This window comes from Malania oleifera, chromosome 13 (assembly GCF_029873635.1).
Source record: "Malania oleifera isolate guangnan ecotype guangnan chromosome 13, ASM2987363v1, whole genome shotgun sequence".
NCBI classification, from domain to species: Eukaryota; Viridiplantae; Streptophyta; class Magnoliopsida; order Santalales; family Ximeniaceae; genus Malania; species Malania oleifera.
Window position 1 is genome coordinate 16758663 of NC_080429.1, and position 24912 is coordinate 16783574.

The window sequence follows — 24912 nt, forward strand, 5'->3', positions numbered from 1 at the left end:
AATATGGATTTAGAGACCAAATTTTTAAAATCCTGGAAAATGTTTTTGACAAGTTACATTTAAGTCTTTCAAATAAAAAAAGGGTTTACAAATAAAAAAATAAAAATTTTTCAAAAAATGGGACTGGTCAGCTGACTAACCAGAACACACTAAGATTGGCTAACCGACTGACAAAACACCAGAATGAATAAATCTGCCCAACCGATTGATAGTTTGAACTAATATCAATCAGCCGACTGACCATTTTTGGACGTGATCGAGCCAGCTGACTGACAAATTAATAGAATTTATTTTTGGCAAACAGAAAGGCCTCAGTCGCCTTTCCAGCCGACTGACCCTGTGAAATACACTACCCTTAGAACTAGTATAAGTAAGGTCTAAAACACCTCTTTACGCTTTGTTTAATCATTAGGACACACATACACGCACACACTAAATGAATATATATATAAACATGAAATAATTAAAAAAATTCATTAAAATCAAGAAAAAAATCTTTAAAATATTCTAAAATTTTTTAAGAATATTTTAAAATTTTTTAGCATTTTCCTACAATTTTTTAGGATTTTTTTTAAGAAGTTTTCCTTCATTTTTTTTTTTGGTATTTTATTTTTTCCTTTTTTTGTTATTTGAGTCAAAACTAACTCAAATAATTTTTGTTTATTTTTTCTAATTTTTAATAATTTTTCTAATTTTTACTACTTTTTTCCAATTTTTAAAAATAAAAAATAAATTAAAATTTTAAAAACAAACCATCGGACACGGATGGGTCAAACCGATTCAACTAGTCTAAATCGGGTCAACGGTTTAACTCAAGTTGACCTGGGTCAAACCGAACTAACCTGGTTCAGGAACGAGTTTACTAGATGTCAGCAAACAGGGGTGACATATGGCATAGGATTTTAATATTTTATTATTATTTTTTACTTTTTTATTGACCTTATTGTAGTAATATGACGTCAGCGCGACATCACTCGCCATGTGGTAGGACATGATGGGTCCTAAGGCTTATGATACAAACCATTGATGTGGTAGGCCCTCCAAAGAAAATACACAGTGGACGGCCAAGGTCGTGCCATGTTGCTCCTTCAATGCGCAGTCCTGGCTGCGCCACGTGTTACCGTTCGTACGATGACACGTGTCCCACTAATTGTTTTTTTTTTTTTAATTTTAGAATCTAATATAAAAATTGTTGGAATTGATGTAATCCTAAGGGGGGGGGGTGAATTTGAATTTTAAAACTTTTCTTCTAGGTTAAACCAAACATTGGCAGTATTTCGCAACCTAGGGTCCTTCTAAAAGCAGACTCAATTCACCAAACAAATAACTGAGCAAAATTCAAAGCATGTATAGTAGGCTCAGTAATTCACGGTCATACACATTAAAACATAAACATTCAAGTGCTGGAATTTAAAATTAAAATCATGCACAATAAATGTTATCGGGGTTCAGCCAACAATGCCTACATCCCCGCCTCAAGCTCACAAGTAAGAGGATTCCACTATGGCTTGCTTAACGGGTGGAGCGACACCTAATACAACACCTTACAGGATGGTGCACCTAGTTCTCCTAACCGGATCTAAACTAGTCCAGAACTTTTCACAGAGCAAGTCTCCCTCTTCTGACCATATGTCGAGAAAACAATAGATATGAAATTTTTCGAACAAACAAATATTCTTCTTTTACTAAGCAGATATGTACCACTACGCACAATCAATTAATGCACTCACATATGATAAAGATTTATGCTCAAGTGAGACCTTATAAATCTATGTGTCAACTCTCAATAATGTGTGTATGTACATATGTGAGAGTGAGACCCTTAATTCAAGATAGTATTTTCAAAGGGACTTTAAAACCCTAAGCAAATATCCAACAAAAATATTTTATCAAAAATCAAGCACAATGGATATTAGGGTTTAAGCTTGCAAAAATTTTATCAAAAGAATAATATGCAAGCTTTTGAATCTTGTAATATGGATGCAAATATTCACAAGCAAAGATTTTCTTTTTCCAAACAAGATTTATCAAAATAAAAACAATATGGGAAAATCACAAAGCTAACTCTCAAGAATGATTTTCTAAATAATATGAATGTGTGAGAGTATAAGCTTAAAAAAATGATATATGAGTTCAGCCCACAAATATGAAGATCAAACACACTTCACCTTTGCAATTGATTTGCAAAGTGAAGAGTATATGAAATAATGATGTTGTCTACTAAAAAGATTTTTGCAAGAAAGAATCAAAGAGATAGTGTATAATATGCTTGAAAAATGAAGTGTAGGCAAATGAGAGTATAAAAAATTTAGAGAGAATTTTGCTTAATCAAAATGCTAATCCCATGCTAATTATGACAAATGAGGCGGTATATATAGCGTTGGGAGAAATTTTGACCTTTAGGGTATAAAGGGAATTATTAAAAATGTTTAATCAATTCTTAACCTCAAATACCCTTAATTAATCTCAGTTACCGTGGTTAAAAAATATAGCAACCCGAGAGTTTGGGTCGACTATATTTTAAGTTCGGTCGACCCAATTTGTGATGCCTCGAACCCTTAATCCCGGGTCTAGTGCGTTATACCTGATAAAATCCCTGATAATCCATAAATCAATATATACGCAGCGAAAAACATAAACATAATATTTATATAACATAATACCAGAGTTTACTAATTCTAACTATAGTCCATAATAAATCATCCATCACCTGCATTTCCATAAATCTACATAATTCCCAAAACATTTCAGTATTTTCACAATCATTCTTTACTCAACAACCTTAAAACATAAAGACATAAAACATAAATATTTACATTCCCCAAAATTAACATAGAAATATACCCTTTTCTTTTTCTATTTCCCAATAATGCTATAAAAACCTCGAGCTCTCAAAGCTCGATTTCTAGGAAATCCTAAAAAAGATAAATTCATATTCGGGTGAAACATATCTCATTAAGGGAAGAAATAATATATTAAACACAGTGTGTGGCTAACACGAGATATATAACAACATAATATTTAACATTTGAAAATTGTTAACACAATTTCTGAAATTATTCTCTAATCCTAATCAAACACATGCAAAAGATTTAACCCACGAGATTACCCGAGGATAAGGGTGATTTCCTGCCCATACAAGTAGCACCCCTCTGCTATGATATTTAGGCAACCTAAAGGTCACAGTTCAACCATACTAGGGTACTCACCTTATTCAGTAAGCCCTCAAGTGATAAATTGATCTCGTACTCACACAGTTCATACAAAAGTTTACCGGCGAAGGCTCCCAAGAATAGGGAAATCTATCCGCTCATATAAGTAATTTCCCTCTACCTTAGCACGTTATGCAACCTACTGCTACACTTGAGACAACCAGGGCACTCGCCTTTCTCAGCAAGCCCTCGGGCGAAGAGTTTGTCTCGCCCAAACGTAACATGTTCTACCAGCATAATTACTGATAATACCATAATACATTATTTTGTTTGTCATTATTTTGCATTTCTCAACTGTTCAGGTTTCCATCTTTTACTTTTCATTTCATTTCACTTTATGTGGCTCTTTCCCCATTTTACATTTTTCACATTTCACATTTCATTTCCATTTTATTCATTTCCCTTTTCATTTCATTTCATTTCATACCCAACATCTTTCAACTGTTTTACCCAGCATCTTTCAGTTGTTTTACCCTGTATTTTTCAACTATCATACATTTACCCAACATCTTTCAGCTGTTTTACCTAACATTTTTCAGCTATTACACATTTATCCAGTATCTTTCAGTTGCTTTACCTAACATCTTTATTCCATTTTTTTTACTATTATTTATTTATTTATTTAATTTAACAATATTTAATTAATTCATTAATTAATTAATAATTACTCTTTTTTTTCATACTATTTATTTTTATTTGTTTATTTAATACATTAATTTAATAATGTTTGACTAATTAATTGATTAATAATTTTAATTAATTATTAAAATTTTTTTTTTCAAGTTATTACATAATTGCCAAGTTCGGTCAATCGAAACACTTTTGAACTAAAGGTTCGGTCGACTGACCTAGGGCGATTTTTGAACCCTTCGAGGTTCGGTCGACTATATCTGAGTTTCGATATGCTATTCTTATGGTTCAGTCAACTCAATCAAAAATAAACTGAAAGTTTGGTCGACTGAGTTGTTGAGGGGTATACACGTGTGAGTTCGGTCGACTGAGGAAGATACATTCAAAAGGGATTTGGTCGACCAAGTGAAGTCAAAATGTTGACTTCCACCTAGTTCAGTCGACTGAGGCATTTTACACTGCCTAGTTTGGTTGACTGAATTGGTCAACAAACTATTTTTGCCCCAAATAAAGACCTAAGTTAAATCCTTATAAATGTGAGTTATTGACCAATATGCTTGAGGGATTCCTATAGTCATTCTATGGTCTTTTTGAGAGTTAACCCCAAAAATTCGACGTCAGTTAACCGAAGGTGATCCTTAAGGTCAATATATTGTCTTGAGCATATGAACCCATCATGCATGAGATGCAGTTATTACAGATCACAATATTACAGACCAAATAATGAAACAAAATGCATTTATAATTAAAATGAATGTCTTCTTCTTTTGCTCTTGACTCTTCATGGAATCAGTCAAGATTATGTGCTTTAAGTCCTTTCTGGCTTCCACTTCACTTACATGTGTGTGTTCTGAATGATTAACCTGTTCAAGTACTTAAGTACACACATTAGTAACATGTGATTTGTCATTATCAAAACCAGAGATCAAACTCAAAAAGTCAACAAAAACCTTTTTTTTTTCCCTATTCTTTTCTTTTCTTTTCCTCTTCTTCTCCTGAACTTTTTTGAATTCCTCTCTCTCCTTCTCTGTTACTCTATCACTCCTCTCTTTCTCTCTCTACTCTTCAAACTTCTCGCTCACCTGTCTCTCTACTCTTTGATCACTCTTCTTCTCTGTTCTTTCTCACTCGTCTCATTTCTCTTCCTTCTCTCTTTCTCACCATTCTCTCTCTCTCTGCTCTCCCTCCCTCTTCCTTCAAATCTCTCTCTCTCTCTCTCTCTCTCTCTCTCTCTCTCTACCTTTTGCACGACTCTCTCTCTCTTAATCTCTTTCTTTCTTCTTTCTCTCACCGTTCTCTTTCTTTGATCTCACTCTCATTCTCATTTTGCATGTTTGATCCCTGGAAGAGGTAGAGAGAATTTGATTAACGCGAACCCCTGAATAATTTTTCTATTCTCTGTTATTATGCAATTATTAGGTTAATTTTCTTGTATTTTCCTATGTTTTTCAAGGTACCAAATAGGTTTAGGGCCATTTTAGATCAGGTTGGATCATATTAACTAGAGTTAGGCTTAACGTTAGGTTAGGATGGTGGACTACGAGTGAATTGGTAGGTTGGATTGCGCTTATGCTAAATTGGGCTCTAATTTGAACATGCGGTAGGCTTAGTTGGGATAGGGTTTAATTGATCTTGTTTGCTTTAAGCAGCCCAATTGGGTTGTGGACTGAGAGGTTCTGGGACAAACCCAATTAGGCTGTGAACCAAACTAATTTTAAATTGAACCCAATTGGGCTTTAAGCTCATTTTAGGATTTTGAATTAGGCCTAGATTAGATAAAGTTAAATTGGGTTGAGCCAGTTGGGCTTCGGGTAATTAGGGGCTAAAACTATTTTAATTAAGATGGGCCAATATATTTGTTGGGCTTAAAGCTTGGGTTGAATTTATTTTAAGATTTTGGGCTTTAAATTAGACAAGCTGGGAGATTAGACCAGGACAAATTTGGGCTGAGGGAATATTGGATCAATTTTACCCAGGTCAAAATTGACCTAGGTCCTGTATAAGTGGGTTAAACTCGTGTCCCTAGACTCGAGTCAAGTCCTGGGTTAGTTGAGTTGGACCTAGGTCAAGGTGACTTTGGTCCTCGGGTCGGATTTGGGTATTCGATTTTGGTTATCAGACTCGGTTTTGAATCTGGGTATTTGGGTTATTTGAGCCAAATTCAAATATGAGTATTCGAGTCTGGTGTTGGGGATTTCCACAGAATTCTATCTTATTCAAACTTCAGGCATTTAATTTGGATCTATTCCTAATTTATTTGCAAACAATTTAATCCCCAACTTAGAACAAAGATAAAAGAAATGGACACTAACCTTTTTTTGTCTCTGAATTCCTCTCCTCGTAAATTTGCTAATTATCTTTGCCCAAATGTCTTCAATTTTTTATTGCCATGCTTCTGCTGCCTCTGCAACTTAGCCTTTACTCAAACCTTTTCTCGAATATTTCAATCTCCCAATCTCTTAATTTTTTCTCTTTTCTGGACCCTATTTTCTTTCACAATTTTTCAATAACCAACTCTTCCAATTTTCCCCCCCTTTTTTAGTGAGTAGTCCCCCTCCCCCCCGGGGGTAGGGGGGAAATTCTCTATTTATAGGCCTAGAAGAGAATAATTTAATTAAGTTTAATTTTAATTGATCAATCAGACTTAAAACTAATTTGTCAATTAAATTCAATTGGTCAGTTTAATCAAATTTAACACAAATTAGTTTTTATTTTGATTTATCAATTGAAGTTTTTTTTTGTGATGCGTGTACAAGTGCAATTATTTTTCTATTTTATCATTTTTTTATGTATTCATTTTTTTTTTAATTTTCATTTCCATGTATTTTCCCATTTTCATTGTATTAATGAATATTTGCAAATTTGAAATTGAATGAAAAATTATACCTAAGAAAAGACCCAAGAGAGTACTAAAATTAAATTTTAAAAAAATCTAAATTTTACTATATAAAACTCTAAATAAAATGGAATGTCTACAATTTCATTAGAAATCATATATAGTATTGTTTAGAGCATCATGAGTATATTATCAAGCCAACCATCATATCAAAATTATCTTTTATCAATTCTACAACTATAACCATTTCTTAATAAATCAAAGCTTCTTGTGATGGATTTCCAAGCATTTGATGCATTGAACATGAGCTTGGTTAATCATGGAAAGTGTTGTCCCACCAAGATATTTGCTTTTGAAAAGTTGAACCAAGGTTTATTTGCATTAAAAATAGTTTTTCCAACTAAGCTTCCAAAGCATTAGCATATTGCTTCTTGCTTTGAATTCCCAAACCACCTTTCAACTTTAGAGTTTTTATATTCTAGTCAATAAGATGGATGCCTCTCTTGGAGCACATTCTTAGAGGTCCAAATTGATAAAGTTATACAAAGCTTGCTAAATATCATCACATATTGATTGGGTAACCAACTAGTTTTGATAATATAAAATGGAATAATAATCAATGTCATATGGGCTAAAGCTACCCTCCTCATAAAGGTTTTGTAAGTTAGATTCCTAGGAGATCAATTTGTTATTAATTAAAAGCACTAAAAATTAAAAGTCATGTTTTTTTTTTTTTTTGTTCGATTGGAGGCCTCAACTACAAATGGCATGTAATCATCCATCTCCCATGTCATATTCCTTTCCATCACCCTAAGGGTTTGAACTCGAAACCTCTAATACGAAAGGCACACATTTCAACCACTATAAACTAAAATGCATGTCACGGCACTTAGAATGAGCTCCCTCACCCCCCCCCCCCCCCTTTCTTTTTTTCCTCAACTTTGTATTTTTAAAAATAAAACTTGAGTATTGTTAAAGTTTGATATATATTGTTGGCTCACAACCTAACAGTTTAAAACTTTAGGTAAAGTGGTAATCTGACGAGTATAATGCATTTGGTAAACAGTTTTTCACTTTTTAAAAAGTCAACTTTTAATTTTTTTAGCAAACATTTAAAATTTATGGATTTTAATCTTTTAAAAACTAAAAGCTAGCTTTTTTCCTCACAAAACTTTCCATTCCACCTTTGTCTGAATTCTTTTTTATATTACAAAATCATTAATGTGCATTAATTACATTTTCTAAAAACACACATCCATCTTAGTCATTTTAAATACTTGCAGACACATTACACAAATTTTCTAATTACCAAATACTAAAAGTCATGAAGTTTTTTCCCCATTTCATAGTTCAGGACAACATCAATCAGTTCCTTTTCAAAAAGTTCCATTTACAAAGTTACTGTGGAACTAAAATAAGCATTAAAAGCAATGCCAAGCAATGTAAAAATATTCCTTTTACCAAGATTTGATAAATACGTATACAAGAGCCAGCAAACCATTTAATATGTAAACCATATATATACACACAACACAGTCTCTGCATTCTAACCAAAGTCAAGACATAACTTTAAAAATAGTACTGCATAATTGGGAATATAGCTATCTGCAAGCTAGCTAGCCAACCATACGTGCAACATCTTAGCTCGTCATAGAATTAATTGACCCATGCATAGACCCAAACAACAATACCTCTGAAATACACTTCCAACTATGGATTAAAAACTAAGCTTCCATATACATGTGTTTTGCCCACATCAGTCTTCAATATACATTAGTGTCTCTTCAAGTCAACAACTATGATACTAATGTCGTCGCAGCTCCCCCGTGCGAGTGCAAGGCGACCAAGCAACGCAACAGCTAGGGCACTTTGTGATGGGAACAACACTTCTGCTTGCTGCTCATCAATCGAATATGAACTCCCAGAGTAATGGCGATTTCTGGGTGCAGTGGCGGCGCTTCCTTCTTGCAGGCATGTGCAGGCGACATTGCAAGCCATATCTTCGGACAACACATCCCACAGCCCATTGCTGGCCAGAATCAAGCATTCATCGCTTGGGTCTCTCTTTGTAATGTATATCTCAGGCTCTGATGCCACTATTGATTTTAGGAAGTTGTCTCCTACTAAATTTACACAAATACATGCATGTTAAGTTTGCTAGAGTTCATGCATGATAGTTAATGTGAGCAGAGTGCAATAAGATTTAAATCATCATTTTTCATTAGAGAAATACTTGTAAAGAAATGGTTCCTCTATCTAAAATTTGAAACCCACTATTCAAAACATGTTTTATTAATATTTAGTCCTAACTAGTAAAGTGTTATGCAACCTACATTACTAGTATGCTGCGCCACAATAAATTAAATCCCTCATTTGTATATAGGTTCAAGCGCTAATGTGTGACACTCTACCATTAGTAGTTAGATTCCAAATCTTAGGTGGAGGAATCATTCATTATAAGTCTTTCTCTTTCTATTAAGGGTAAAGTAAATAATTTATATATATATATATAAAGAAGAATACATAAGGAAAGAAAAAAAAAGCGAAAGAGCGAAATGCATTAATCTTGCAATAGGAGAACAAGACGTTCTTAATCAACAATGTTGGTGAGGTAAGCAATGAACTCTACCACTGTTTAAGAAGGCAATTGGTTTAGGAAATTAAATCTTAAAGGAGTGATCAAATGATTACCTTAATTTATATGCTTTATATCCTCATCTGATTGGTTTGGAAATCTTATCTTGATCATATTCCATAATATTTTTTTCCTATGACAATGTCTACTATAATAACAATGACGTCTTGTTCACATAGAAATCTTACATCGATCATCTTCAAAGGACGTAAGTAACCAAAAATTTCACATTCTTTGACTATTAGGAATGCATAGAATGGTATTGGGCAGAATGGAATCAAATATGTCACTCATTTCCAATTCTTCATGTTTTTCATTGAAATTTCATTTCATTCCATTCTCATCCCATTGCATGTATTTTGCAAAGCAAACGTGATGTATTGTTGTTCATCAAATTCCATTTTTAATGTTCTAAATCAAATGTACATATCATATATAAGGTTTTGGAAATGAAAAAAATACCTAAAGATCGAGACAAATTAAGAAGTCCGCTAGCTTGAACTCCATCTCGATAAACAACTTTACCACTTGCAACTTGAATACTCGCTTGCTCTTCTGGTCTATCAAGCTACAAGTAAAATTAAAATTGACATTTTGAAAATTAACATGAAGTCTCAACATGGCATGTGGAGTTACAGAAATCAAATGGCATGAATTTGGGTCCAAAATTTCAATTAAATAGTCTTTATTAAATTAACTCTTTTTATGCCTTTGTTGAACAAATTAGAAAAATAGCAATGTTATATGAGCTCATTTTTTACTCCATAATACATATGTCATTCTATTAGTTGATGGAGAGTGATATTAATAAAAGGGTCTTGATATTTTATTAATTAGGACATTCTTTAAAAAACAAAAAGAAAGTTTTATCACCTCATTCTATTGCCACATTTCTACATATAACACACGCAATACAATTAGGCAATGCATTTCAATCATAACAACAGTACCACTATATATTTAGTTAGGCAAGCAATACATGTAGTATGAGGATGCAAGCGTTCAAACCTTGTGAACAGTGGATAGAGGGAGGGGCTGCCCTGCACGGCAAAGCAGGGCGTGGGAGTCGCCGCAGTTAGCCACAAGCAGATGAGAAGGCGCAACGATGGCCATGACGACAGTGGAACCAGCAAAGGCGAGGTCCATGGGTTGGCAACCACACTCATAACCCACCTTGCCACAGGTGCAGGTGCTTAGGACCAGCTGGTCCATTCTGTGGAAGCTCCCCTTCATGGCCCCTCTTAGCTTCTCCTCCCACCCTGCATCTTCAACACAAGTATTAAGCTTCTCTTCTTCCTGCCCCAACATCCCGCCGATGCAATTGTCGCCGCCTCCGCCGCCGCCACCACCACTATGAACAGTAGCAGCAGTATTTACAGTATTCCCACCCAAGTGCATCAACTGATTCAACTCTTGCTCTATGAACAAATGCAGCAAATCCCTGCAGAGTGCAGACACCTGCATGCATGCATATATATATATATATATATATATATATATATATATATATTATACTCCTTGAAGAGAAACACTAATTGTGAGGAACTCATCATTTATATGTTCAGTATATCACTTATCCATTTTTTTAAAAGATAAATTATGTGTGAACATTCAAAATTGTTTTGATTTCATACTCTTATGAAGAGAAAACTATTTTTCTTTAATTTACTTATAATTTATTTTTTCTTACATGCAAACAATTCAAATTCAATTGGTATAATTTTGAAATTTAAAAAATTAATAGTAATTTTGGAACTCGATATTAAAATATTAAAATATTGTATGCATCACACATATAGCAAAGAGAGCACATACTAACACGAATATTCCTGATCATTCTTGATGATTTCAAAATTTAACAAGCAGTATTAATAAGGTTTAAATTAAAATTTTGAAATTTATACTCTAATTAATGAAACATAATCTTACCTAGTATACACATGAATTTTCATCTTTTCTTTGAGACCTCTTTCTATTAAAAAAAAAAACCTTTTCTAGCACAATCACGCTAACTCAATAAACTAATAAAACTATTTAAAGTATTTTGGACGAGAAATATTAGGTAATGCATCTTTCAACATGGTATATATATGCGTATATTTAATTTACTGAGGACCAAGTGCTGCCAAAATTTTAATTTAGGCGAAATAAATGAATCTAAATTCTAATTAAGGTTTATACTAATTAGGCTTTCTAACAATTTCTTTCAAGAGTATATCTAAAAGATGATGGGTGGAGAGGAACGCTCAGTCACTGGTTGTGACTGAAACTCAATGAGAATAAATGCAATAACAATGTATTTCAATTTGAAAAAATACAGAGGAATTTCAAAGAACAGCTCTCTCTCTCTCTCTCTCTCTCTCTCTCTCTCTCTCTCTCTCTCTCTCTCTCTCTCTCTCTCGCTCTTTGGTTTTATACTCTCAACACACCATATTACATTGCACACACACATAACTATTTATAGCAGATACAAAACCACAATAATCAACAAATGCAACTGGTAGGTGAGGTTGGTGACCGTCGTTCAACAGAAGCGGCTGGTCGGCAGCCATCGGCAGCCGTCGTCAACCATTGCTGCCACCGTCCACCGTCAAGTTTACTATTTCAACATCCCCCCTTAAACTTGACTCTCCTAACTTTTTCATTCCGAACATTGTCTTTAGTCTTGAAAAAATATCATGCCTGGGTGGTTTCGTGAAAATATCAGCAATCTGATCATACATTCTGCAAGATATCAACTCCACTTTTTTATTCTTAACATGCTCCCTGATAAAATGATACCGAGTTTCAATATGTTTGCTTCTTTCATGGTAGACTAAATTTTTCGCAAGTGCAATCGCTGATTGGTTGTTGATGTAAACTTCTGTGGGGTTATCTTGAAGAAATCCTAAATATTTCAGTACATTCGTAATCCATATACCATGACAAACAGCTGAACTGGCAGCAACATACTCAGCTTCACATGATGACAAAGTTACGATGGGTTGCTTCTTTGAAAACCATGTAAACGCTGTATCTCCTATGAAAAATGTGAATCCCGTCGTGCTTTTTCTTTCATCAAGATCTCTTCCCCAATCGCTATCTGAAAAGCTAATAAGTTTGCAATCACCTCTTGATGAATAGAACATACCATCGATGATGGTACCCTTGACATATCGGAGTATCCTTTTCGCTGCATTCAGATGGGACTGGTCAGGAGTCTCCATGTACCTGCTGACAAGTCCAACTCCATAGAGTATGTCTGGTCTGGTGCACGTCAAATACCTCAAGCTTCCAACCAAACTCTTGAAATATGTGGGGTCAACATCTCCTTCCTCATTCTTTCTCAATTCCAATCCCGTTTCAACTGGAGTTGTCACAAGGTTGCATTTGTCAATCCCAAACTTTTTTAGTACTTCTTTTGCATAGTGACTTTGGGAGATGAAGATTCCCTTCTTGCTTTGCACGACTTCTATGCCAAGGAAGTGAGTCATTTGGCCAATATCCGTCATTTCTAATTCTTTGACCATGCTCCTCTTGAAAGCAGCAAACATCTCTAGATTGTTGTCGGTGAAGATCAAATCATCAACATATAGGCAGACAATTAGCATGCTTCCATTTTTCTCCATCTTCTTGTATAGCGTATGCTCGTAGGGACACTTCTCAAATTCATTCTTTCGGAAGTAGTCATCAATCCTCATGTTCCACGCACGAGGTTTCTGCTTCAAGCCATAGAGTGTTTTCTTCAACTTGTACACTTTATCTTCTTTTCCTTTCTTCACATATCCAGGTGGTTGATCGAAATAGATCCCTTCTTCTAAAAAACCATTTAGAAATGCTGATTTCACATCCAGCTGGTAAATCTTCCATCCATTTTGTGCTGATAGTGAAATTAGTAATCTGATGGTTTCAAGCCTGGTAACCGGGGCAAAGATTTCTCCATAATCAATCCCTTCTTTCTGCTTGTAGCCTTTGGCGACAAGTCTTACTTTGTATCTCTGAACTTCTCCTTGAGCATTCTTCTTGGTCTTGTAGACCCATTTTACACCAATAGTTTTGCAACCCTTCGGGAGATTTGTCAACTCCAAACTCTTGTTCTTATCTATGGATTGAATCTCCTCATTCATCATTTTTCTCCATTTGTCTTCTTCGTTAGCTTCCTCGAAGCTAACCGGGTCGCTGGTCAACAATAGACAGTATAGAGTAACATACTCTTCTATTGGTTATGTAGTTCCATACAGGTCAGTTAGATTTCAAGCTCCTCTAGGTCTCATGTCTGAGATTTCACGCTCTATTGGTGATAGAGCTTCATTCCTCTGTGGTGAACCATGTGGAGGTGTTTGTAGCTCGGGAACTTGTGACTCGATAGCCACTTCTCTTGTTTGTGTAGATTCTTCTCCTTCAAGTGTCAATTTTGCATCTTTGGAACATTCCGCTTGGTCCCATTTCCAGGATTCATTTTCTTCAAAAATGACATCCTGATTGTGAATGACTTTCTTTTTAATGCGAATGTAGAATCGATATCCCATGGTGCTATCATCGTATCCAACAAGGATACACTTCTCTCCTTTATCATCCAGTTTTGTCCTTACTGCTTCTGGGATCTTGGCGTAGGCTATGGAGCCAAACACCTTAAGATGACTCACACTGGGCTTATGAGCACTCCAGGCTTCATGTGGTGTCTTTGTATCAAGACTCTTCGTAGGACACCGATTAAGTAGATAGACTGCACATGACACTGCTTCTACCCAAAAACTCTTGGGCACATCCTTATCCTTTAATATGCTTCTGGTCATGTTAAGGATTGTGCGGTTCTTCCTTTTAGTTACACCATTCAACTGGGGATTGTAGGTTAGTGGGAACTGTATTTGAATCCCTTTATTCCTAAGGAATTCCAGGAAAGTTTCGTCTCTGTATTCTCCTCCTTGGTCTGGCCGGAGTGACTTGATGCGGTAGCCACTCTATTTCTCCACAAGCGCTTTAAACTCTTTGAACTTGTCGAACGCCTCTGACTTCCTTTTCAGGAAGTAGACTCAAGTCTTCCTGCTGTAATCATCGATGAAGGTGAGGAAGTATCGATTTTGTCCATTTGAAAATGGTCTCAATGGACCACACGTCTGCATGTACTAGTTAGAGCGGTATGGTAGATCTCCAGTTGGCTTGCTTTCCAAAGCTGTTTTTGTGTTGCTTGCTCAAAACATAACTTTCACATATCACATTTGGGTGGTGGATGTTGGGTAAGCCTTTCACCATCTTCTTACTTCCCAACTGTTTCAAACTTTCAAAATTTAGATGTCTATACCTTAAATGTCATAGCCAGTCTTTGTCTCTAATAATAGCACTTAAACACCTTGGCGTATCATGTTGGATGGTGAGTGGAAACATTCGATTCTTTTCCATTTGAACTCGAGTAACAAGCTTTCCTCGAGTGTCTATTATCACCATCTGCTTAACACTAAGGCTAATTCGGTAGCCTCTCTCCACGAGCTGTCCAAGAATCAAAATGTTGGTTGTCATATCTGGCACGTAATAGACATTGGAGATGTAAGCATGATCTCCGGACTTCTGTTCGATTAAAACATCTCCTCTCTCTTAGACTGGGATTTTAGAATTATCGCCAAAAGAGATCTCCCCTTGAACTTTCTCATCAAGTTCAAAGAATATGTTCTTTCTTCCAATCATATGATTGCTGGCTCCAGAATCAAGGTACCTGACACTTTGATCCTAAGGAGTTGAATCGTGTGCCATCAGCATTAACAAATCTCCATTTGCATGTTCAGTTTCGGAAAGGTTAGCCTCCTCGCTAACCTTTTCTTGTTTTCGTCCCCAACACTCATTGCTATAGTGTCCGTACTTATGACAGTTGTACCACTTAATGTTTCTTTTGTCTACATTCAAGCGGTTATTGTATCCCCCTCTTCTTCCTTATCCTCTGCCTCGTGGGACATAGTTATGTTGATTGCATCATTCTCTAGTGGGACCTCTTCAGCCTTTGCCACCTCCTCTGGAGTCAAAATTTCTGTAATTTCTTCCACGGGATCCTCAGCCTCGTCCTCTTCCTTGCTATGATGTCCCCTCTTTGTTGTATCTATCTGCAGTGAAGGACAACTTCATTTGGAGGACTTGCTCCAGTGCTTTATCATCACTTCTTCTATTGACTTTCTGCTCATGGGCTTGGAGTGAGCCCACAAGTTCTTTTACGGACATGGTTTCCAAATCTTTTGTTTCTTCCAGGGTCACAACTATATAATCATATTTTGGATTTAGAGATCGCAAAATTTTCTCACAAATTTTCTCGTCATTGAGAGTCTCTCCATTTCTTCTCAATTGACTTGATAGTACCATAACTCATGTATAGTAGTCAACAATAGATTCAGTAGATTTCATTTTTAGAGATTCGAAATCACCTCGCAATGTTTGAAGACGAATTTTCTTTACTTTGTTTGCACCTTTGTGTGTTCGCTGAAGAGAGTCCCAAACTTCTTTGGATGTCTTGGCGGAGGCAATGATTTCAAACGTGGCCTCATCAAGGCTTTGGTAGATTATGGACTTTGCCTTGCAATCCTTTTTTCAATTGGCTCGTAAGGTCGTTCTTTAAGCATCGGACATAACTGCTTCGGCTTCTTTTGATGGGCTTTCTTTGTACCCATCTTCATCGATGTCCATAACATCCTGAGCACCTAGAAGGGCTCTCATTTGAATCAACCAGTTGTCATAATTCTCCTGAGTCAATTTTGGAATGACCGCTTGGGTAGCAACGTTCGCCATTGAGTTTAATATATAAAAGCAAAGAGATGGGGGTTGATTTTGGAAAATCTAATGCCACCAATGCGTTCATAAGGTCGAAAAACCTTAAGAATCGATTTTGGATTGCAAAGAACCGGTCCAAAAATCAATGAACCAACTACAGGAATTTTAGGTGGTTTTTAAACAAGTCAGTTTAACTAACGGCCGTGTTAACGACGTTAATTATCACCTTAGGGCCCTGTGGCAGCTTCTGTGCATGCCGCGTGTCAGTGGCTGGACATGGGGTCGGAAGGCCGGTCGGGTAGCTTGGACGGAGCCGGTTACGGGTCGCGGGTCGCTGAGCCGGGTTGCAGATAGGGTGGCTGAGTTGGGTCTCACCAATCGGGCGAGGAAGACACGTGCGTGGCGCGTGGAGGGCGTGTCGCTGGCTGTCGGAGTCTACGTCGGCGCGTGCGGCACGTGGGAAAGGCGCTGACAACGTTGGAGGCATGTGCGGCGCTTCCTGAAGTCCATTTGAGATGTGGTGTTCACCGTTGGAATCGTCTTGACGCGAATTTCACAATGGTAGGCTCAATTTTAGATTTTGAGTAACTTCTAATATGGGAAGAAAATTGAATTTCTCCTCTGTTCGCCTCTGTTTGGCGGATTCCGGCGTACTTAGACGCTCTGATACCATTGATGGGTGGAGAGGAACGCTTAGTCACTGGTTGTGACTGAAACTCAGTGAGAATAAATGGAATAACAATGTATTTCAATCTAGAAAAATACAAAGGAATTTCAAAGAACAATTCTCTCTCTCTCGCTCACTAGTTTTACACTCTCAACACACCATATTACATTACACACACATAACTATTTATAGCGGATACAAAACCACAATAATCAACAAATGCAGCTGGTAGGTGAGGTTGGTGACCGTGGTTCAATAGAAGCGGCTGGTCGGCAGCCGTCGTCAACCATTGCTATCATCGTCCACCGTCAAGTTTACTATTTCAACAAAAGATACAAAGTGACCTATGTCTAGGCATAGAGCATGCATCCATGCTCTATATTGCACAATATGTATATCTTGTGGAATATTCTTAAAAAATTCTTCTTAAAAAAATATTTATTTTTCCTATATATATTCAATATATGCACAAAGATATTAGCAAAAAAATGATTGGTACTAGAAAATTAATACTTATTTTTTTTAATATTTTATTATCTTCTAAGGGAGAGATGCTTTATATTTGAATTTCTATATATTTAAATAAAATATAATATTTATGTTGTATTAAATTTTGTTTAAATCCAAAATTTAAAAGGTGTTCCCAAAACTTAAAAGTATATTTTAGACATTCCAATGCAGGTACAAATTATGGGTCCCACTTGTGGGGCCCTTCATAAGGCCCACTAACCTGTGGGTCCATTGGTGTAGAGAGAGAGAGAGAGAAGTAGTTACATGTGGACCTCCATGACCATCGCACACGGCAAAGAAATGCAGAGGCTGCCTGTCAAGAATCCCCGTCCGGCAAAAGTCCGGCTTCACCATCACCGTATCGCCCGCCCCACCCGGCTGCCCTGGTATCAGTATAGACCCGTAAACCGGCATCGGGTTCGAACCCAGAGCCCTCGGCTCCAACGCTAGCGGCGACTCCCCCGAACCGCCCACCTCCTCACTGCAACTCATCAGCTTCTTATCCCCAAACGGGTCCGAGTTATCGGATCCGCTCTCTTCTCTGTTCGGACTCTGCGGCGGACCTAATAACCTGAGTACTCCAGATTTTAGCCGCCGCTTCTCGATCCTCCGGCGTCGGCGCTCCCGGCATTTCCCTGGCGAGTCGCTCTCTGAGTCGTCACTAATCATCTGCGGTATCATCTTGACTCTTGAGATAGAGAGAAAGAGAGAGAGAGGGTTTGGGTTTATTGACGACCCGTGGAAGAACTGGCTGGCAAAACGCCACGGGACGGCCATGCATGCATGGACCGGCTAGCGGACGGAAGCGTCGAGGATCATGTGCGACTGATGCTAATTATATAGTTACAACCGGTACGTGGCGAAAGCAGGAGCCCCCACAGGACCCTAAACTACTAAGCTGCGCTTTGGTGTGCTGGTATATTGCTGGCTCGTGAGAAAACGGTTACATTTGCTGATTTTGCAGGACAGAATTGGAGGACCACAGAAAGAGAGACTGAGTCTGCATGGCTGCCACCTGGTTCAAGGTTTTTAAGAGAGTGTATCGAGCACGTGACTTTGCACGTGGGTTATTCCCCTTTGCAAATTTGAAAATCCAGAATATGGTTAATTAATTAAGTTTACATTTACTTTATTCATGCATTTAAGATGACATCAAAGCCATATTAAGTAATAATTAAATTAAATTGTATATTTTTATATTTAAATTACTGAGAGATTAAAAATTAGTCTATCTCTATTAATTAAGTTAATGTAATTAGTAATATTTTAAAGAGAAGTCGGTGAAGAGTTAATACAATTAAGTTGTGAACAAGATTAAGGGGAAGAGGTTTTTTTTTTTAATAAAATAGTTTCATCTTTTTAATTCCCTTGAAATATGATTTTTTTCTCACACAAATTAATAAGAAAAAGAGAGAATTTACCCGATGAACATAATAATAGTTCCTTGTGTCTTCATGCATAAATGCATGAAGGATTAATCTAGCAAAATGAGGAACTTATATTTCCTTGACGATTAAGAAATCAGAAGAACTTATATTTCCTTGATGATTAATCTAGCAAAAGGAGGATGGCTAGAGTCGTCATTTTAATGCTTTTCCTACAACACTAAATTAGTAAATTTGGAAAGATTAATGTCGTGACAAAGTTTTTTTCACATCAAGTACGAATCTTGTTGCAGGGGTTTTTTCAATGTTGGAGTTTATTCCAAAAACGTACTCTAGAGGGGCAACCCACCTTCGAGCGAGGTTTTCAAGTGGTCTAATTTTCTCATCGCACCTTCTAAAGAAATTTTAAGATTGGGAAAAAGGTCTATATCGCAACAATTACCCCTCTTTTCATTCGTATAATCAAGGTATGAGTAAAATTAAAATTCAAGCCTTAATTTCCATTCATACATTGTTTTCAAAATAGAATTCTTAATTTGATTATGAATGAATCGTGATTCTTGCGAGCAATAGAGTTGTAGTTTCCAATTCCTTACTCATTCAATGGAATCTATTAGAGGAGAATCGGTAGAGGAGAATCACTCCCATTTCTCCTCCACCGGATTCTCCTCTAATATAATCACTCCCATTTCCCATAATACCCTTATCCATCCCCTCCCCTTCATGAACCTTTGGCACCTTGTAGGTGTTGCCATCATAGGAAATCATGGCTGCTCAAGGATGGCGATGCAAGAATTTGCTTCACTGGTGATGAACTTCTCCAATCAAGAGCTATGGAGCCGCAAATCGTGAGCAAAATACGACATCATAAGTGGTTAGTGTTCATCCCCCACCATAGTCAATGTAGCTTTACTCTCTCTCTCTCTCTTTCTCTCTTTGGAAATTGTTTTTCTTTGACAACAAACTCCAATCTCTCTAGTGATGAGTTCTATTATTACCATAATCAATGTAGCTTTACTCTCTCTCTTTCTCTCTTTGAAAATTGCTTTTCTCCGACAAACTCCAATCTCTCTAACAATGAGTTTTATTATGAGAGTCCTATTATTACCACAAGCTCCGTTATCTTCAACAATTTAAATTTTTTTAAATAATAAATTTTTCATAAAATTTTTCAAGATATAAAATAAAATTAAAAATAAGAATTTTACTTTAAAATATTCCATTTCATTGAAAGACTCATTCCGTATTATTATCCAAGCATAATAATCTTTCTCATTCTTTCCATTCATGCATGTCATTTTAGTACTAACGTCTTTACTATCATATAAAAGTTTGAAAATCCTTGTTTTCTCTTTGTGCATTCTTTTGATCTCAATAAACCTTTCTAAAAAAAAAAACAATATCCTAAGCATATTATGCCATTTTACGATCATATTATACCTTTTTACTTATTGATCTTGTAGAAATCCTGAGTATTTTCATGTATCTTGAGTAAATTAGGAAAGTGTAAATATAGAAGATTGTATATTGTTGAGGGTGATTCTGTTAGGAGATTGTTTCCATAGTTAGAACTTCCGATTGTATTATATATTGTAAATTGGGCTGTACAAATTCATTCAAAAAAAATAGAAATTATATTTTTTTTTCATGGTATCAAAGCTAGGGTTTCTAAACCTTAGCTAACATTGGCCGTCGACACCGTCAACAGCAGAGGGTCGAGTTCCTCTGAAAATCTCGATGGTGACTTTGAAGCCACATCCATCATGGGTTCGAATGGGTTAGACAACTCAGCGTTTCCACTCTCGGTGGAGAAATTGAATGGAAAAAATTTCTGTGAGTGGGTTCAATCCATCAAACTTGTGAGCAAAGGCAAAGGGAGGTTAGGTTATCTTACTGGCGAGAGGAAGAAGCCCGCCTCAATTCCATGGTAACCGCGTGGCTCGTAAACTCAATGAAGCCTTCAATTGGAAAGATCTATCTGTTCTTACCAACGATGAAGGACGTTTTGGACCCTGTTCGTGAGATGTACTCCAATGTCGAGAGTTACTCTCAGATCTTCGAGATGAAGACTCGATTGTGGAAGATGAGGCAAGGTGAGAGAGATGTCACCAAGTACTTCATGGAGATGACACACCTCTGGCAAGAGCTCGACCTGAGCATCGAGGAGGAGTGGGAGTGCTCCGGCGACAGCACCCGGTACAAGAAACGACTTGAGAACGAAAGGGTCTTTGAGTTCTTGGCTGGCCTCAACAGTGAACTGAATGATGTGCGAGGAAGGATACTTGGCCGACAACCCCTTCCATCGATCCGAGAAGTATTCGCAGAGATGAGGCGTGAGGAGAGCAGATGGAAAGTGATGCTGAAGACACCTATGAGCCATATTGGGCTTGAAATATCAGCCCTAAAAGCGAACCAAATGGGCCTGAAGTTTCGACCCTAATTTCAAAAGGCCCTACGGGATATGGGCAAAAGCCACATAAAGGGAGATTATGGTGTGAGCACTATCGCAAGCCAAGTCATTCAAAAGATACTTGCTTGGAAATTCATGGAAAGCCTGCAGATTGGAAGCCGAGGCAAAATAAGAAAAAAAATCGTGGCTATCAGGCAACTACTGATAATTCAACTGAGAAGTCACAAGGCAAGAAAAATAACAATACCACTCCTAGTGGCATATTCAGTCCAGAGCAGTTGGACCAGCTATATAAAATGTTCTCCTCCATTCAAACATTGGGTCAGTCTTCCACTAGTTCTTTAGCCCACTGAGGTAATTTTCTGTCAGCCCTAAATACTACATCCCATTATAAATCACCATGGATAATTGACTCGAGTGCCTCTGATCATATGACTGATTCTTATCATCCGTTCTCATCTTATTCAACGTGTGCTGGAAATTTGAGAGTTGCAGATAGATCTCTCTCCTATGTTGCAGGCAAAGGAAGTATTCAAATATTCGATTCTATAACTTTAAAATCTTTCCTACATGTCCCTAAGTTGTCTTACAATTTGTTATCCGTTAGCCAATTGACAAAAGATTCCAATTGCTCTACTAAATATGTTTCATCTCACTATGTTTTCCAGGACCTATCATCGGGGAATACGATTGGCAGTGTTAAGGCGTGTGAGGGACTCTACTACTTTGAGGAGGGAAATACGAGTGAACAATGTAATGCTGCAATTTGTGATTCTGCATCTATTTCTAGAGATAGTGAAATTTTGTTATGACATTTTAGGATGGGTCATCCAAATTTTCAATATTTAAGACGTTTATTTCCTTCCATTTGTTCTAATAAAACGTCTTCTGATTTTCAATGTGAAATTTTTGAGCTTGCAAAACACCAACGTAATTCCTTCCCAAAGTCCACATATAAACCATCCTGCCCATTTACTATGATTCACAGTGATATATAGGGGCCTTCACGCTATCTTAATTGCACTCATACGAAATGGTTTGTCACTTTTATTAATGATCATACTCGTATTTGTTGGGCTTACTTGTTGAAAGATAAAACTGAAGTCCATTCTATTTTCGTCAATTTTCACTCAATGATTCAAACACAATTCCACACTCACATCCAAATTTTACGTATTGATAGTGGTACAGAATATTTCAACACTATCTTGGGACATTATCTTCAAGAAAATGAAATTGTACATCAAAGTTCATGTGTGGATACCCTTCAACAAAATGAGATTGCTGAACGTAAAAACAGACATATACTTGAAGTAGCTCGGGCGTTGATGTTCACTACAAACATAAAGAACTATTTTTGGGGTAATGCCATTTTAACAGCTATACATCTCATTAATCAAATGTCAAGTCCAGTTCTTTCTTTTTCCACTCCTCTCCAGAAATTCCAAGAATATTTCCCCAACTCTCGACTCCACTCCAACCTCTCTCTCTGAAAATCTTTAGTTGTACTGCCTTTGTTCATATTCATGCTCACAATAGGGATAAATTGGAACCTTGTACCATTAAATGCGTCTTTATTGGTTACTCTCCTACTCAGAAAGGTTACAAATGTTATGATCCTGTCTCAAAATGAATGTTTGCTAGCGTTGATGTCACGTTTTTTGAAACCACTCCTTATTTCCAAAAGCCCTCTCTTTAGGGGGAGAAGTGAAGTGAAGATTAGTTCTTTGATTTCCATACTACTAAATCTAAGCCATCTACTAAGTCTCCCATTGCATCATTTCCTGACCTGTTACATGCACATGATCACTTAAACTCTAGGGGAGATGCTAAAAAAAAATTAATAAGGAAACACTTGTTTACTCAAGAAAGCCAAAAACAAAGAACATGGAGAATCTCACACCCGAGGTACCAAAAGAGTTAGAACCGGTAATAGCTCTGAGCAACCATGAGTCCACGCCTAGTCCCGGTCAGGTAATAAATGGCTATGAGCTTTCGTCTGATAAGTCTGCACCTGATGACATCAATTTACCTATTACAGTCAGAAAATAAATTAGGTCATGTACTCTATATCCCTGGTCAAAATACATGTCTTATAAAACCCTGTCTATAGGGTATCGTGCTTTTACCTCTAACCTTGATAGGATAAAAATTCCAAAGAATATTCCAGAAGCCCTGGAAATCCTTGAATGGAGGGAAGCTGTCATGGAAGAAATGTGGGCTTTGAAAAAAAAATGGAACTTGAGACGTTATGAATTTGCCGAGAGGAAAGAAGCCAATAGGTTGCAAATGAGTCTTCACAGTGAAATATAAAGCTGATGGGACAGTTGAAAGATATAAATCTAGACTTGTTGCAAAAGGGTTTACACAGACCAATGACATTGACTACACGGAGACATTTGCACCAGTAGCGAAATTGAACATAGTTCGGGTCTTCTTGTCCTTGGCAGCTACTTAGATTGGCCACTAGAGCAACTCGACATTAAGAATGTTTTTCTAAATGACGAGTTAGAAGAAGAAGAAGTTTATATGACTATACCACCAGGTTTTAGTACGAGAGGTGAAGAAGACAAAGTACGTAAACTCAAGAAGTCCTTGTACGGACTCAAGCAATCTCCTAGAGCATGGTTTGACAGATTTGTGAAAGTGATAAAGAATCAGGGATATCGATAAAGGCAATTAGATCACACTATGTTCTTCCAATAGTCTAAAAGTGGTAAGAAAATAATTCTGATAGTGTATGTTGATGATATAATCCTAACTGGAGATGATACAGTGGAGATGGAAAGATTAAAGAAAGTCCTAACTATTGAGTTTGAAATTAAAGACCTAGGACAAATGTGATACTTCTTGGGAATGGAAGTTGTTAGATCAAAGAAAGGTATCAGTGTCTCTCAGCGAAAATATATCCTTGATCTCCCAATCGAACCTAGCATGCTTGGATGCAAACCTAGTGAAACCTCGATTGAAGCCATAAAAAGGGTTAAAGACTGCGGAATAACAATTGAAAAGGAAAGGTATCAGAAATTGGTTGGTACTAATTTATCTATCGCATACGAGGCCTGACATTGCATTTGCAGTAAGTGTGGTACGTTAACACATGCATTCACCGAAAAAGACTCACTTAGATGTTGTGTATAAGATCCTCAGGTACCTCAAGGGTTTTTTGGATAAAGGACTCTTTTTCAAGAAATGTGAAAGCAAGGAAGTAGAAATCTTCACAGATGCAGATTGGGCAGAATCAGCAGAAGATAGAAGGTCTACCACCGGGTATTGCACTTTTGTATAGGAAAATTTGATAACTTGGAGGAGCAAAAAACAAAATGTAGTGACTCGAAGCATTGCTGGAGCTAAATTCATGGCAATTACACAAGGGATATGTGAAGAACCGTGGTTACAAAAATTCTTAGAAGAATTACAAATCCAGGTAAAATTTCCTATCTAACTCTATTGTGACAACAAAGCAATCATCACTATCTCTCTCAATCCAATTCAAAATGACAGGACTAAACATGTAGAGGTGGACCGACATTTTATCAAAGAGAAGGTTGAAGAATGAACCATCTGTATGACTTATGTACCTACCAAGGAACAAACTGTAGACATCTTTACTAAATGGTTAGTCCGACGGAGCTTCGATGACTTTATTGGCAAGTTAGATATGATTAATATTTATAATCCAACTTGAGGGAGAGTGTAGAAATACTGAGTATCTTTATGTATCTTGAGTAAATTAAGAAAGTGTGTAAATATAGAAGATTGTACATTGGTGAGGGTGATGTTAGGATATTGTTTCCTTAGTTAGAACTTCCGATTGTATTATATATTGTAAATTGAATTGTACAAATTCATTCAAAAAATACAGAAATTATATTCTGTTTTCATATCTTATATTGAA

General features: G+C 36.7%; 2 protein-coding genes across 5 annotated transcripts; one reads left to right on the plus strand and one right to left on the minus strand.

The window, feature by feature from the left end:
• Positions 1–8178: 8178 nt before the first annotated feature.
• On the minus strand, positions 8179–18343 carry LOC131145980 (probable protein phosphatase 2C 75). Of its 2 annotated transcripts, none has more exons than XM_058095184.1 (4): positions 17484–18343; positions 10322–10771; positions 9776–9881; positions 8179–8798 (listed from the first exon to the last, which is right to left on the minus strand). In XM_058095184.1, the coding sequence occupies exons 1-4, from the start codon at positions 17994–17996 to the stop codon at positions 8452–8454; spliced, it is 1416 nt and encodes a 471-aa protein (XP_057951167.1). In that variant the 5' UTR covers positions 17997–18343; the 3' UTR covers positions 8179–8451. The 2 variants fall into 2 exon arrangements, with proteins under 2 accessions (XP_057951167.1, XP_057951166.1); XM_058095183.1 differs by having other exon boundaries at positions 8179–8801.
• Positions 18344–18708: 365 nt separating this feature from the next.
• Positions 18709–24898, plus strand: LOC131146466 (uncharacterized). Of its 3 annotated transcripts, XR_009134373.1 has the most exons (4): positions 18723–19071; positions 19350–19478; positions 21683–24441; positions 24519–24898. XR_009134373.1 is itself a non-coding variant. In XM_058096091.1 (2 exons), the coding sequence occupies exon 2, from the start codon at positions 20529–20531 to the stop codon at positions 21042–21044; it is 516 nt and encodes a 171-aa protein (XP_057952074.1). In that variant the 5' UTR covers positions 18723–19071; positions 19350–20528; the 3' UTR covers positions 21045–21920. The 3 variants fall into 3 exon arrangements, 1 of the variants encoding a protein (XP_057952074.1); XR_009134374.1 differs by having other exon boundaries at positions 18709–19071; positions 19350–24441; XM_058096091.1 differs by lacking the exon at positions 24519–24898 and having other exon boundaries at positions 19350–21920.
• Positions 24899–24912: the final 14 nt, after the last annotated feature.